Source organism: Ovis aries, chromosome 3 (assembly GCF_016772045.2).
Source record: "Ovis aries strain OAR_USU_Benz2616 breed Rambouillet chromosome 3, ARS-UI_Ramb_v3.0, whole genome shotgun sequence".
NCBI classification, from domain to species: Eukaryota; Metazoa; Chordata; class Mammalia; order Artiodactyla; family Bovidae; genus Ovis; species Ovis aries.
Window position 1 is genome coordinate 181,725,474 of NC_056056.1, and position 16,036 is coordinate 181,741,509.

At 39.8% G+C, this 16,036-nt stretch overlaps 1 protein-coding gene across 1 annotated transcript; it reads right to left on the reverse strand.

Moving 5' to 3' along the window:
- Window positions 1–6,489: 6,489 nt before the first annotated feature.
- Window positions 6,490–12,705, reverse strand: LOC101104224 (ALG10 alpha-1,2-glucosyltransferase). The gene is made up of 3 exons (XM_004006737.5): window positions 12,411–12,705; window positions 10,948–11,145; window positions 6,490–9,293 (listed from the first exon to the last, which is right to left on the reverse strand). Exons 1-3 carry the CDS (start codon window positions 12,591–12,593, stop codon window positions 9,147–9,149), a joined length of 528 nt encoding a protein of 175 aa, XP_004006786.3. The 5' UTR covers window positions 12,594–12,705; the 3' UTR covers window positions 6,490–9,146.
- Between the last annotated feature and the right edge of the window lie 3,331 nt (window positions 12,706–16,036).

Sequence of the window (16,036 nt, forward strand, 5' to 3'; positions counted from 1 at the left end):
CCCCACAACTAAAGAGGCGCAACCTCTCCACATAGAGAGTAGCCCCCAACACTGCCACTAGAGAGGAGCATACCTGCACATCGCAATTAGGCAGAAGCCCCCTGCAGCAAGTAGAGAAGAGCCCCCCACACCACAACTAAAGAGGAGGCCCCCAGCCTCAACTAGAGAGTAGCCTGCACATTGCAACTAGAGAGGAGCACCCCGCCTCCCCCGCAACCTAACTAGAGTGGAGACAGCTCCCACCCTCGCCAACTAGAGAGCCTATGACGCAATTCCAGAGAAGCCCACAGCCACAATGAGAGAGGAGCCCACGTGCCAAAACTGGAGAATGTCACCCCGCCACAACTAGAAAGGAATCCCCCGCACATCGCACCTAGAGAAGATCACCTCTGCCGCAAACGGAGGAGCCTCCAGCCGCAACTTCAGTGGAGCCTCCCATTGCAAATACACAGGAGCAAACTCAGCACAACTTGAGAGCAGAACCCAAGGTGCAACTAGAGAGTAGCCCCCATGAACATCGTTCCTAGAGAGGAGCACACCCACACATCACAATTAGACAGAAGCCCCCTGCCACAACTAGAGAGGAGCCCTCCACCCCGCAACTAAAGAGAAGGCCCCCTGCTACAACTAGAGAGTAGCTTCCTGCACATTGCAACTGGGAAGGAGTGCCCCTGCACATCCCTACCAGAGAGTAATCCCTCACCACAATTCAAGAGGTGCCCCCACACACTGCAACTAGAGAAGAGCCCCCTCACCACAACTACTAGAGAGGAGCCTTCATACCACAACTAGAAGGGAACTCACCCACCACAACTAAATGTTGATCCGCACACCAACAGGAGAGGAGCCCCATAGTGCAGCTAGAGTAACCACTCACACATCGCAACTAGACAGGAGCCACCCTGCATATCGCTGCTAGAGAGGAGTCACCCCAAGACAACTCAAAAGGAGGCCCTACCGCAACTCAGGAGGAACCCCGAATCCCTCCATAACTTGAGAGAAACCCCTAGTCCCCCGCTGCAACTTGAGAGGAACCCCAAGACCCCTGCCGCCACTCGAGAGGAATCGAGACTGGCGCAACTTAAGCCCTTTGCTGTAACATGAGAGGAGACCCCGGCCACAAAGACAGAGGAGCTCCCCCGTAAGAGCTGGAGAGGATCAGCCCACCATAACTAGAAAGGAGCTCCCAGGATACATCACACCTAGAAAGGAGTCACTGCCGCAAATGGAGATGAGCCCACTGAAGTAACTTGAGAGGAGTGCAGTGAAAAGCCCACCTGGACACATGTAGAAAGGAAGCCCCTGCACATCACAACTAGAGAGGAGCCCCCCAACCACAAATAGAGATGAGCTGACAAATTGCAACTAGAGAGGAACCCCACCCCCTCGCCCCCGCCAAATGCAACTCGACAGGATTTCCCATACCACAACTAGAGGACCCCCCCAGGCACAGCGCAACTAGAGAGGAGCACCCCAGCACATCACATCTAGAGAGGAGCCCAACCGTCACATCTAGAGAGTTGAACAACTGCCACAACTATAGAGGAGCGCCAGACGCAATTAGACAGTAGCCACCTGCACATCATTACTGAAGAGGAGCCACCCCACTGCAATTCAAGAGGAACCCCGAGTTCCCTGCTGTAACTCAAGAGGAGCCCCCTGCCACATCTAGGGAGGAGCCCACACACTGCAACTAGTGAAAAGCCCACCCAGATAGCGCATGTAGAAAGGAGGCCCCTGCACACCACAACTAGAGAGAAGCCTTCCCCTTTCCTGGCACACCACAAATAAAGAGGAGTCCCCCACCATTATTAGAGATGAGCCCCCCCCACCCACAAATAGAGATGAGCTGACAAACTGCAACTAGAGAGGAGCTCCCCCTTCCCTGCATACTGCAACTAGACAGGATTTCCCATGCCACAACTAGAGAGGACCCCCCAGGCACAACACAACTAGAGAGGATTTGATTTCTGTTTGACTCTTCTGCCCATAGGGATTCTCCAGGCAAGAATATTGGAGTGGGTTGCCATGCCCTTCTTCAGGGGAACTTTCCAACCTAGGAATCGAACCAGGGTCCCCTGCATTGCAGGTGGGATTCTTTACCAGCTGAGCTACCAGGGAAGTCCCAAACAGTACCCTAAATAACAGTAATCTCTAAAGTAGTAAATACAGTTTAAGTAAAACAACATAAAATATTCATAATTGGTTGAAGTCTCTTTCCTTGAAAGTTTTGTAACAATCAAGAATTCTATTATAATTCAACAGTTGATACTTATTTTAAATACACACTAATAGTTTTGAAATCACATCCTATTATAAAAGCAACATATATTTTCAAGTAAATACATATAGTAAACATAAAACATTTAAAACTAAGAAACTTAGGAAAAAAGGGTTAGAATGTCTCATTTGCAACTATGTGATTTATTTCCTGAAGTTAGCTTATGGTTACATATCATACTTCTAGGATATTCATTTCATTCCATACTAAAAAATTTCATTCAGCATACATTCACACAATGTCTATTTTGTGACATATTCATGAAATTTATGGATATATGGCAGGGACTGAATTATTTTTGAAATAAGGGGGTACATAGATGCCAGGCATTGACTTAAGATAAATGCTATTCTCATTTGAAGGAGGACCAAAGACTAAAAGACCTGCTTCATTGATTCCAAAACTAAAACACAGAATTGCTAACTCTCATGTTAAATGCTTCTTCTAGTTCATGCTTCCTAAATCATACTTAAATTACCATTAAAAATTTTTTTTGGTATTATTTGCATGATGCTTTTTGTGTTCTTAATGAAATTCTAATTATTTTAAAAATAATAAATGTTCCCTAACCTAATGAACTTGAACTTATTTCTTTATAGAAATATTTTACTGCAAAGTGAGCCTAAAATAACATTTCACTATTTAGAGGGTATAAATAAAAATTGAGCATTTATTTTCTTCTACTTTCCTGGTTTTCAGACAATTATAAAGGAAAGATGTCAAGCCCAGTGTCACTTAAATTAAAACTGAAATATACTACATTAAGCTATTTATTTACTAGAAATTAATTAAGTCACTTTTATTAAGGTACTTTATGACAGGCTATACAGTCAGCAAAAACAAAATCGGGAGCTGACTGTGGCTCAGATCATGAACTCCTTATTACCAAATTCAGACTGAAATTGAAGAAAGTAGGGAAATCCACTAGACCATTCAGGTATGACCTAAATCAAATCCCTTATGATTATACAGTGGAAGTGAGAAGTAGATTTAAGGGCCTAGATCTGATAGACAGAGTACCTGATGAACTACGGAAGGAGGTTCGTGACATTGTACAGGAGACAGGGATCAAGACCATCCCCATGGAAAAAAAATGCAAAAACGCAAAATGGCTGTCTGGAGAGGCCTTACAAATAGCTGTGAAAAGAAGAGAAGTGAAAGGCACAGGAGAAAAGGAAAGATATAAGCATCTGAATGCAGAGTTCCAAAGAATAGCAAGAAGAGAGAAGAAAACCTTCCTCAGCGATTAATGCAGAGAAATAAAGGAAAACAATAGAATGGAAAAGACTAGAGATCTCTTCAGGAAAATTAGAGATACCAAAGGAACATTTCATGCAAAGATGGGCTCAATAAAGGACAGAAATGGTATGGACCTAACAGAAGCAAAAGATATTAAGAAGAGGTGGCAAGAACACACAGAAGAACTGTACAGAAAAGATCTTCATGACCCAGATAATCATGATGGTGTGATCACTCACCTAGAGCCAGACACCCTGGAATGTGAAGTCAAGTGGGCCTTAGAAAGCATCACTACGAACAAAGCTAGTGGAGGTGATGGAATTCCAGTTGAGCTATTTCAAATCCTTAAAGATGATGCTGCAAAAGTGCTGCATTCAATATGGCAGCAAATTTGGAAAACTCAGCAGTGGCCACAGGACTGGAAAAGGTCAATTTTCATTCCATTCCCAAGGAACGCTCAAACTACTGCACAATTGCACGCATCTCACACACTTTCCTGGTGGCTCAGACGGTAAAGTGTCTGTCTACAATGCGGGAGACCCGGGTTCAATCTCTGGGTTGGGAAGAGCTCCTGGAGAAAGAAATGGCAACCCATTCCAGTATTCTTGCCTGGAAAATCCCATGGACGGAGGAGCCTGGTAGGCTATAGTCCACGGGGTCGCAAAGAGTTGGACATGACTGAGCGACTTCACTTTCACACAGTAGTAAAGTAATGCTCAAAATCCTCCAAGCCAGGCTTCAGCAATACATGAACCATGAACTTCCAGATGTTCAAGCTGGTTTTCGAAAAGGCAGAGGAACCAGAGATCAAATCGCCAACATCCGCTGGATCATCGAAAAAGCAAGAGTTCCAGAAAACATCTATTTCTGCTTTATTGACTATGCCAAAGCCTTTGACTGTGTGGATCACAATAAACTGGAAAATTCTGAAAGAGATGGGAATACCAGACCACCTGACCTGCCTCTTGAGAAACCTATATGCAGGTCAGGCAGCAACAGTTAGAACTGAACATTTCCAAATAGGAAAAGGAGTACGTTAAGAATGTATATTGTTACCCTGCATACTTAACCTATATGCAGAGTACACCATGAGAAACACTGGGCTGGAAGAAGCACAAGCTGGAATCAAGATTGCCAGGAGAAATATCAATCACCTCAGATATGCAGATGACACCACCCTTATGGCAAAAAGTGAATAGGAACTAAAAAGCCTCTTGATGAAAGAGAGGACAGTGAAAAAGTTGGCTTAAAGCTCCACATTCAGAAAACTAAGATCATGGCATCACTTCATGGCAAATAGATGGGGAAACAGTGTCAGACTTTATTCTTTTGGGCTCCAAAATCACTGCAGATGGTGACTGCAGCCATGAAATTAAAAGATGCTTTTTCCTTGGAAGGAGTTATGACCAACCTAGATAGGATATTGAAAAGCAGAGATATTACTTTGCCAGCGAAGGTCCATCTAGTCAAGGCTGTGGTTTTACCAGCGGTCATACATGGCTGTGAGAGTTGGACTGTGAAGAAAGCTGAGCGCCGAAGAATTGATGCTTTTGAACTGTGGTGTTGGAGAAGACTCTTGTGAGCCCCTTGGACTGCAAGGAGATCCAACCAGTCCATTCTAAAGGAGATCAGTCCTGGGTGTTCATTGGAAGGACTGATGCTGAAACTCCCAATACTCTGCCCACCTCATGCGAAGAGTTGACTCATTGGAAAAGACCCTGATGCTGGGAGGGATTGGGAGCAGGACGAGAAGGGGATGACAGAGAATGAGATGGGTGGATGGCATCACTGACTCGATGCACATGAGTTTGGATGAACTCCAGGAGTTGGTGATGGACAGGGAGGCCTGGTGTGCTGCAACTCACGGGGTCGCAAAGAGTCGGAGACGACTGAGCAAGTGAACTGAACTGATGAAAGGCTAAGCACATTCCTGAAATAACTTTAATAAGAAGAAACCAGAAAGCTAATATAATTTCTCTTTCTGAAATGACATGCTATGCTTAAACTCAGGAATAAGTGTATCAATGTTTCCAAATAATTTAAATACAGAGATGCATTAGAAAAGATTTCTAGGTATCCACTAAAAGAATATTTAAATAATATGTGAGGAAACACAGGACATTGGAACTTTACTAATGATATATGCAAATAATACACTGTGTCTATAGAATTTCATATAAGGTAGAAAAAGTTCAAAAGATATATTATCGGCCATAAAAAATTATGAACCAAATATTTTTATGACATTCTTTAAAATAATCCCACTTATAGACTTTAATAACTGCAAGGTCCCAAAGGCTCTGTAGCTTACTAATACTTTTAAAAAAGTTATTCTTTAATTGGAAGAAAATTGCTTTACAATGTTTTCTTGGTTTCTGCCGAATAATAATGCAATTCAGCCATAATTATACACATATCATCTCCCTAAGCATTACTTTCTAATAAATAATTCAGTTGTTTGTTTTTTAAAAAATGTTAAACATATGTACTTCTTCCGTAACTCTTGAAAAATATTCAAAATACATAAAACTTCAGGATGTTCCTAAAAGCAATGCTTTAGAGTACCTTTTAATTCATAGCATTTCAAATGACCTCTTAAAACAGTGGGGACTCTCCACTTAAAAATGAATTAGCACAATGATTTCCTTAACTGATGGGGTGGAATAATTTCCCCATTATTGCCAGACTACATTAGAGGAAAAAAGTTTTTTGTCTCAGAAATATGCCTAAAAACTAAAAGCATTGCACAGATGGCATCAGATAAGAAATTTGCTTTCCCTAAATTACATATTTTTGGGGGAATTTTGATTTCATTTCTCCATTATAAAATAATAATTTGTTCAAGTGTGCTTTCTTGTCTAATTTGAAAAAAAGAAGTGTCAGTAAAAATATTTGTCTCACAGTCTGTTACAACTAAAGAGTCAATCTACTTTGTAAGCACTGAATAGAATACAAACTGGCCCCAAAGAGTGTGTACAACACAAGACTTTGTATTTATTACTCAGGGCTACACTTATAATTTGTACTTGTGCACAATTTTATATTTGCAAATAAAGAGTATTTTCCACATTCACTCCTTATTTGAAACCCAGATAACCATGATCCAACACTGAAAACAGTTCACAGTTGAAAAATTTACAAATGTCAAACTGGATTAAAAAATGAATTCTATTCACAGTTCTAAGTTTACATGTCAAACTTAACATATCCAAATAATACTTCTCTGTAAGGGAATGACAACTCAAATGAATGTACTCCAAATAGTAGACACAGAATCCAAAATTAATCCCCCTAAATCATACCCAAACATTTGTTACCTAATCTACAAAATAAGACTAGATCAAATAATTTATAAACTTCCTTTAAATTCTAACTTTTGGGGGATAATGGGATCAAACACCAGCTATGTTTAGTTTTTATGTGACTTTGCAAGTCATTTGTTTTTAACCTCTCAGAAAAGATGTTATTTAAAATATCTTAGCAAAGAAATTATTTCCTACAAGTCTTATGAAGTTTATTGAAAAATCTCCTTCAGTAACTTTGATGGGTTAAAAAATGCTCCACAAATAGTTAGAACTTGAAACTTGTAAATATGACCTTATATGGAGAGTCTTTGCAGACATAATTAAGTTAAAGATCTAGACATGCAATTATCCTGAATTAGGATGGGCTTTAATCCAAAGAGAAGGAACTGTCATTATAAGAGAAGGAAGACAGAGAGGAAGGCCATGTGAAGACAGAGGCAGATACTGGAGTAAGCCATCTATAAACCAAGGAATACCATGGACTGCAGAAAGCGAGAGGCATGGAATGGATTCTCTTCTGGAGCCTCCAAAAGCAGCTAACACTGGTGACATGTTAATTTTAGGCATCTAGCCTCCAGATCTGTGAAAGTTTTTTTAAGCCACCTAATTAGTGGTAATCTGTTATGGCTGCCATAGGAAACTAATACAGTAACGTATTTCAGAAAGAAAATCCAATTTAAAAGGTATTATCATCAACACAATTTATCTTTGGCCATCATATGCTTCTCATTAGGAACAGTGAAAGGACATCATCATTTCTAGATTTTTAACAAAAATCCACAACTTGATTCCTAGATAAACACAGAAGAGCCTCTATTTTACAACATTTACTTATCTGAGTCTATTTTACTTATGATTAAAATTATATTTACTAAAATGTTAAATAACTTTTCAATCAACAATATTACCTAATTGCAAATATTTTAAAAGACTTTGCTAATTTTTCTGAAGAGAATTAATAAATTAGTTTTAGTATTATAAAGCATGCTCAGTTTTCTTAAACCTGTATATAAAAAGCTTCTAAGCTTTCTGAGTGGCAAACAGTGTTAAAGAAATATGATAGCTATAATTTTATTTTTCCCATTTTTATTTAAGCTTATGGAGCAAGTCATAAATTTTCTTCAGTTCTTTACCATTTAACTTCCTCAGGTTTATATATATACATATATATAAACATATATATATACACACATACATATATATGTATGTGTGTGTATGTATTTAAAATACATATTTTAAATACATATTTAAATATGCATATTTAAAATATATACTTCAGATAGTTAAAACAAAAAATCTGATGTGATCTGAGGGGCCCCAGAGTGTCTAAAAGAAATTCCAAAATTTCTACTTAGTTTTCATTATAGAAATAGTCTAAATAATAAGTCTATTTTTAGAGTTCAAGATATCCCTGATATTACCACATGAACCTCTGAATGTCTTGACTATTAGGCCATTGAAAAGTCTTGTTCAGAAAGATATAAAAGGTTAGGAAGTTCACAATTGCATAGCAACCCAGCTCACAAACAAGTCTGGATGTGGGTGGCAGAGGTATATTAAGCCTATAAATAACATAGGGTAAAATGAAGTAACGAAATTCTAGCAGCTTCTGAGGTACTGTAACAGTAAATAAACATATGAAAAACATTAAATTCCAGAAAATTGACTTTGATTTTAATGAGTCAGCAATACTCCAACCAGCAAATATATAGACTGGAACTAACAAATATTTCACAATTTCGTATCTTTGAAAACTCTTTTCCACACATAGAATGTATAGTGTCTATTATCTGCTAGCAGGTATTTATGAGCATAAGTAAATTTCCAAACTAAAAATACAGAGACTAAAGTTATCACAAAAACTGAATTCTCCGTTTCCAAACTAAGCAAAGAAAAGCCCTGATTTTGTTAAGAGACAGCAGGTGAGGAAAGGAAAAAAGAGAGTAAAAGAGAAAAAGTAGAACAGCTGAGGAAAGTGTAGACAGGCTTCATGACTACTCCGGTCACCAATAACAATTCCACCATTAACTGCCACAAAAGCACAGAACAGAAACATGAGAAGAATGTAGGGCCAAGTCAAAAGTAAAAGCATACTCAAGTTCTTAAAGGACATGGAATAAGCCAAAAGAAACTGAAGAATTTTCCTGAATTCTGAAAATGGTCCTTTAATAGGGGCAGGCCTCTCTTCTTTCTTCTTCTGTAGCTCAGTTTTCCAAGCTTCAGTTAACTTTTGTGCAATGACATTTCCTGCACAGAAGATAGCCCAGATGATATTTGTTTGACGAAACATGAAGCCACAAAATCCAAGCAAGGCTGAAGTTTTATGATTTCCATAAAGACACATCAAGTAGGCAAAAGAGTAAAAACATGGATCCTGCTTCTGTATAATAAAGGAAGTTAAAAAAATAGAGTGTGGGAAATATTGCTAATGTTAATGTTGACAAAATCCTCTGGATACATGAGGAAGCCTATGAAAAGAGAAAATACAGTTCACAATAAAACCAATAGGCTATTTCTGCAGAGCTAAGGGAGAGATTTACTAAGGGAAAAAACCAAACAAACCAAAAACTGCCTGAGTTCTACATAAATAAAATTATTCAATATTAATCTTTGGAAAAATACAGTATATATTTATGAGGGAACTTTCTGATACTTTTTAGTTACACCTAGCAATTTGGAAGCCAATAAAACAATACATAAGTGTGTCAAAGCTTCTACTGCCTATTAGACTGAATCATTCAACAAATAGTTAAGGAGTTACTGTGGGCAAGACTATGAGCTCAATTCTATAGAGAACATGGGCATGAATGGGACACAGTGCAAGTGGTTCCATTTCAGTGAGCCTTCCATAAGCATTCACTTGGCCATCATCACCAATTTCTAGTGCAGTCTCAAAACTCTGCACCAGAGAGAATTTAAATACGTGTGTAACATTTATACCACCACACACAATGATCTTACTATTCTGTGATGAAATTACAGGGATCTTCCTGAAAATAGTGGGGCTCAGCTAAAGTTAAACATCTTCTTTTGGCCTGATAATCTATTTCAGAATTTGAAAGTACTCTTATTTCCTTGAATTCTATCTTCCAGTTAATCTAAATCACCAAGCCAGATCATGCCATTCCTTTGATTAAAATTAAGGGCTTTCCATCACCTACTAGGTAAAATTTAGAATACTTTCCATGACATAAAAAGGATATGCATGACTTCTCTCCTACCTACTTCTGTAGCCTCACATCCCTGTACTTTATAATCTTAGTTACAAATAGCAATTTCCTGTATCTTGTTGCTCCATGTCTTTCTATAATTCCTTATGTTATTTCTGTCAGAATTCATTCCTATTCTACAGCCCTATCCGTCATCAAGATTCAGATCAGGTATGATCTTCCTGATATGTGAAGTCTTACCCAATGCAACCAACAGCTTTCCTTCCCAGTCAGGCTGCAACAAGTGCTCTTCTGCTCCTTCTCTGTATTCTTGTAGTGTTTTACAGCTATTGTTATCCCACAATTTACACTACTGGAATCATTTAAGTTAAAACTATTATAGTTAATATTTACTGATTCCTTACAATTACATCTGGCAATATTCTAGGAACTTCCCATTTATTAAGCTCTTTTATGCTTCAGGATAGTCCTGTGAGGTTGAGTCTATATTTTCCCATTTAACAAATGAAAACATAGAGTCACTAAGGGGTAACCTGCCCAAAGTAGCACAATTAGTAAGTGGATAAAACTCAAACCCACATAATTCACCTCCAGGGTCTGCATTCTTAAATCATAAAAACTGCACAGGTAACATCTGTTCCCCCTAATGAAGACAAGTTTTATAAGAAAAAGACTGCTTCACTTACCTCTGTAGTCTCAGTGCTTAACACACAGAATAAGCTCAATAAATATTTACTGAACTGACTTAATTCATGGAAATTTATATATTTTATAAATAAGTTATTTTTCAAATATTTAAACACAAACATCTTCTAAAATGGGGGTAGAAGACTTGCTTTAACTTTATAAAATATATACAAATATTGTTAAAAACATTTTCCACAAAATTTCATAAATTCACCATAATTGTGGACCTTCCTGTACATAAACTTAAATTATTCTGGAAACAAACCTTGTGTCTGGGTTGCACTTTGCGGAGAAGCAAGTATAGTAAATAGAAGTTGCCAACACTGAAGAGAAGGTTAACAAATCGGAGCATTCCAATGGAGCAGACAACATGTTCTGACCATCCAAAGATCCAACTGGCAGGTTTGACTACTCCAACTGACAGCAGGTATAAGCCAGGTAATGTAGTAATCATGGGGTCCCACTTAAAAACAAAAGGTCAACAACGAAGCAAAAGCAAGAAACAGATTATATTGATAAGACTGACACAGAAATGTCATCTTTACCAACAATCAGGCATCTCTGGGAAGTTATCCTATGACAGTTAAATGAGTCCTTTTAACATCAGGGCAAATCAGACACTTCCTCTAAAGAAGTCTTCCTTATTGTCTTTGGTATTTGCTTTCTGACTGTTAAAGTATCAGCAACCAGCAGTCAACAACTTAAACTCAGTTTCCAAGACATCCTCTTTGGAGGGCCTGTCTGTTGGTGATTGAATTGTAAACGCTACAGTTTTTAAAAGCCTGGAAATACCTGCTGGAACTCTGAAGGGTATGAAGAGAAAAATAAAGAGATTAAAGCACAGGGTCCATAATGACAACTACAATATACTGAGCCAATACTCTGTATTTAATCCTGTAACAAGCCCTATAATAGATACTGTGTACCATAATTTTCAGATGAGTAATCAGAAACTCAGAAAACTTCCAAGCCACATGAATAGTAAACATTAGCACCGAGTTTTAAAACCAGGTTTTTCTATAATTATAAACTATATTTAACCATACTCTACAATGCCTTCTCCCAAAGGATTTTTATATCCATATCTGCATATGCTGCTGCTGTTGTTTAGGCACTAAGTCCTGTCTATTTGTGACCCCACAGACAGTAAGTAGCCTGGCAGGCTACTCTGCCCATGGGATTTCTTCCCAGGCAAAAATACTAGCCTGGGTTGCCATTTACAAATACATATTCAAACACTTCACTGGTTGACAGTTTATCCAGTTTACAGAAAGCTGTTAAAAACACCAAGGGTGGAACTAACATATCTTGTCACTTCTTAGTGGCTGAAGATATCCCAGCCCTCTCCTATCCCACTCTCAAAATACACAGTGAGATGCTTGACAGGTGACCGAATGTGAAATTTTATTTCCTAGGAGCAATCCAACGCCTCTAATTCTGGAACTGGCAAAGAAAAACTAGGATAGCTTTCAATAGTTGCCAAAAAGAGGGGCAATAACTTAGCTCCCCATTAGTTAATCTCCCAGAGGATTTCTTGCTAGGAGACAAATCTGCCATTTATGCACTCATTTAGCAAATATTTTACAGATCTCAGAGGAACAAAAATTACCCAGTTCCTTTCCTGTTTGGAGTGAAGGGAGCTAAGGATAAAGACGGAGGAAATTAGCGCTGGGGCCAGATCTTCCCTTTCTAGCCAGTGTGAGCGTGCAGACAGGTTGGGGACCCCACCTGCGAGAGAGAGAAATGGCCCTCACAGTAGCGCTGCGCCTGCGGCAGGTGGAAGATCTCGTCCATGTAGGGCTCTCGCAGGGCCCGGCTGAAAGCAGAGAAAAGGAGGCAGGACACTAAAAAAGTACAGCTCAGGGCAGCCGAGAAATAGTAACCCTCTAGCTGAGCCATTCCTGCCCCCATAGCCAAGAACCTAGGCCCGGAAAATCTGTGCAGAAATCTCAAGTCCGCAAAGCCGAGTTTGACACTCGGGATCGAAATGGGCGCGCAAAGCGGGACTCGCCGGAGGGAATCTGAGCACAGCCGGAAGACAAAGGATGCCGGGAGAGCGCGGACGCGGAGCTTCCGGAAGGGTCGGGTTCACTGTTTCCTGAGTGACGAATTTAGGTAACGGACAGGGCTCTTACTCTGTCAATCACGTTGCACAGGGCGCACTGAGTGGTCAGAGCAACCGGAAGAGGCCGACCTCGGCGATCTGAGGGCCACTGACTTGAGCAGTTTGACGCTTTGAAATGAAAGTAGTTGCTTTTCCTGAAGATCTTTGCCGGCCTTTTTCCTGCTGTTTCCACCTCTTACCATCAGGAGGCGGTATTTCTCCATGTTTGCAATCCCCAAACTAAAAATGTGTGCATTTCCCCCGCCCTGGTTATTTTTCTTTTCTCTCAAGTGATCAGAATTACTAAAACGTTCAGGTCCAAGGCGTTTGATTTCGTCAACTTTGGAGGATGGGAGGAGGAGCTTTGGTTATGAAAGGAAAGATGGAGACGTTCACATTTAAAACTTGAAGGTCCAAAGAGATCCTTCACTATTCAGCGAATTTAGTACTAAGTAATTTTTCAAAATGTGAATACTCTGAACCAGGATTAATTTATATCAGCATTCACAGTGCATTCAGGCAAATTGTAGTACTCTATGGGAGTTGGGGAAACAGTGTTTTAGAAATTGGGGCGTTTTAGTTGAAAGGAAAGCGTCTCTGTGCCTGAAAGTTTGATGATTAGCATCTCTGCAGAAGCGTAATGTTTTCTTGCCAAATAACTAGGATGCGCATCTTAATGGGTGATATACTATGTACCATGTGTATTTGTAGTCCCTAGAATGCCTTTCACATATTAGGCACTTAACTTTGAAGACTGTTCTAGATTCCGATGACTTTACGCAATTTCAGTATTGTGGTTGGAGGCTGGAGGTGAAAGTATTTGAAGACGGCAATGGCACCCCACTCCAGTACTCTTGCCTGGAAAACCCCATGGACCGAGGAGTCTGGAAGGCTGAAGCCCATGGGGTCGCTGAGGGTCGGACACGACTGAGCGACTTCACTTTCACTTTTCACTTTCATCCATTGGAGAGGGAAATGGCAACCCACTCCAGTACTCTTGCCTGGAGAATCCCATGGACAGTGGAGTCCGGAAGGCTGAAGTCCATGGGGTCGCTGAGGGTCGGAAACGACTGAGCGATTTCACTTTCACTTTTCACTTTCATGCATTGGAGAAGGAAATGGCAACCCATCCCAGTGTTCTTGCCTGGAGAGTCCCAGGGACAGGGGAGCCTGGTGGGCTGCCGTTTATGGGGTCGCACAGAGTCCGACACGACTGAAGTGACTTAGCAGCAGGAGCTAAATTATATTTTTGCCTGACATAGCTCACAATGTTTTGTAGAAAAATTACCTCTTGGGTAACCTCAATTACTGTTGTTTTGGTGGGAATACATGAGAAATGAGTTAGGATTTGTTTAAAGTTGCAAACCTCAGGGTTTTCAGTTCAACTTTTTCTCTGGAGCAAAGCTAATTCACACGCTCCTATTTAAGCAACTTTCTCAAATTAAACTGACTGCCTCTCTATTCAGTCTCTGCCATTTCCTTATTAATAAGATGGGTATGAGGCGAATATGTGGTGGAATAAAAATATGTATAAACCACTGAAATAAAATCATGTCAGGATCCTACTTTGATATGATACTTAGTATTGTATTCCCTATTCTCTCCCGTTTTATTATTTAGTCCATGCTGTACTTAATCTGCTTGATATCATGTTATATCAGGTGATCTAGTCTTCAAGAAGTTGATGTGATCTACAGTAACTGACTCCAGAACCCATGACATTCTCAATCACCATATACATATTATAAGGGCACAAAAATAGTTTTTTCCTCTACTCTTGGTACTGAACTCAGGTCTGGCTGTTCGCAGCTCCAAAATCAATACGAGAGAGAGAGACAGACAGGATTGTTGCTGGAAAGGAAAGTTGTCCTCCGTCCCCAACCCCCTTCCCCCCCCAAAAAAAGTGTCCAAAGATTCTGCTTCATTATGAAAGTTTTTAGAAGTGTGAAATGGAGTATTTTCTGCCATATCAATAAACAAGATATTACAGCCATCAGCTATTCCAGCCCTACAAATGTGAAATTCTGAACACAGAGAATGCCCAGAAAGGAGAGTGCTGCAACCTAGCAGTTATCAGGCTGCCACCACTCTCTATGGTGACCGAGGGACTAAGGATGTGAAAAAATTGAGTTGCTGGATGCTGGTCCTAGATAGCTGAGATGTATATGAAAGTAATGATTTCAGTGAATGAAATACATACTCTTGCAACTTTCCATACATAGAAAAGCATTAAATTCCTTAACTTGAGCTCTCTGATTTTCCTTAATTAACAGTAATCTTTTGATGCTCAGACTACTTGCCCCTTGCTGCAAACTTCTATATAACTTGGCTCCTCCTCCTCACCTCGTGGGAACAGTTCTCTCAAGGTCGCTTGAGATGCTATCTCCCAAACTTGAAGTCCTAAAAATTTCTGCCAAATAAAACATGACTCTCAACTTCTAAGTTGTGACTATTTTTTAAGTCATCAGAGGGGAAAACAATGTAATCTCAGTTAATCCTTGAAATAGGGATTAGAGTCATCACCACTGAGTGCAGGCTTATATGCAGACTTGTCTATTTCTTGTGATTTTTCTTTAGATGCTATCTTGTTCACATAGCTTGTTCACTAGTTTACTCAAGGGAAAGCTAGGAAAGAGAGCTGCTGCTGCTGCTGCTAAGTCGCTTCAGTTGTGTCTGACTCTGTGCGACCCCATAGACGGCAGCCCACCAGGCTCCCCCGTCCCTGGGATTCTCCAGGCAAGAACACTGGTTGCCATTTCCTTCTCCAAGGGAAGAGAGCTAGTCATCTGTTAATCACATTCTTCATTTCTATTTCTTTGATCTATGGAAAGAACCAACATTTTAGACAAGGTATTGTGTGATCAAAATACTTGAAAGGTGTGCTATGACTAGAGATGAGTAGAGCATGAGGGTGCTTCATTTATGGGTAGTGTCAAGAAAAATGGGGCTTCACACAAAAAGCTCTTTTCTGCCAAAAACTGCTTATACTCTTCTATGTCCTCAACTAGGGCATCTGTAACAAAAGATAGACTGAAAAGAAAGAAGCATAAGATTTATTTAATGTAAGTTTCATGTGATATGGAAGCCTTCGTAAGGAAACGAGGACCTGAAGGAATAGTTTAAACCTGATTTTTTAAAAATTAGACTTGATGGAGAGCAGATAGTCATGGAAAAATATAAGTGTATGAGGTAAGTGTAGTAAATGGAAGGAAACTTAGCAGGGCCTGTTTATTCAGGTTCCTCTATGTTC

Coding starts and splice junctions, on each gene's coding strand:
- LOC101104224 (XM_004006737.5), bottom strand. CDS start 12,593: ATGGGGGCAGGAATGGCTCAGCTAGAGGGTTACTATTTCTCGGCTGCC. Junction 11,146..12,410: donor GCCATTTCTCTCTCTCGCAG/GTGGGGTCCCCA, acceptor TTTGTTTTTAAG/TGGGACCCCATGATTACTAC. Junction 9,294..10,947: donor AAGTGCAACCCAGACACAAG/GTTTGTTTCCAG, acceptor CTCTTTTCATAG/GCTTCCTCATGTATCCAGAG.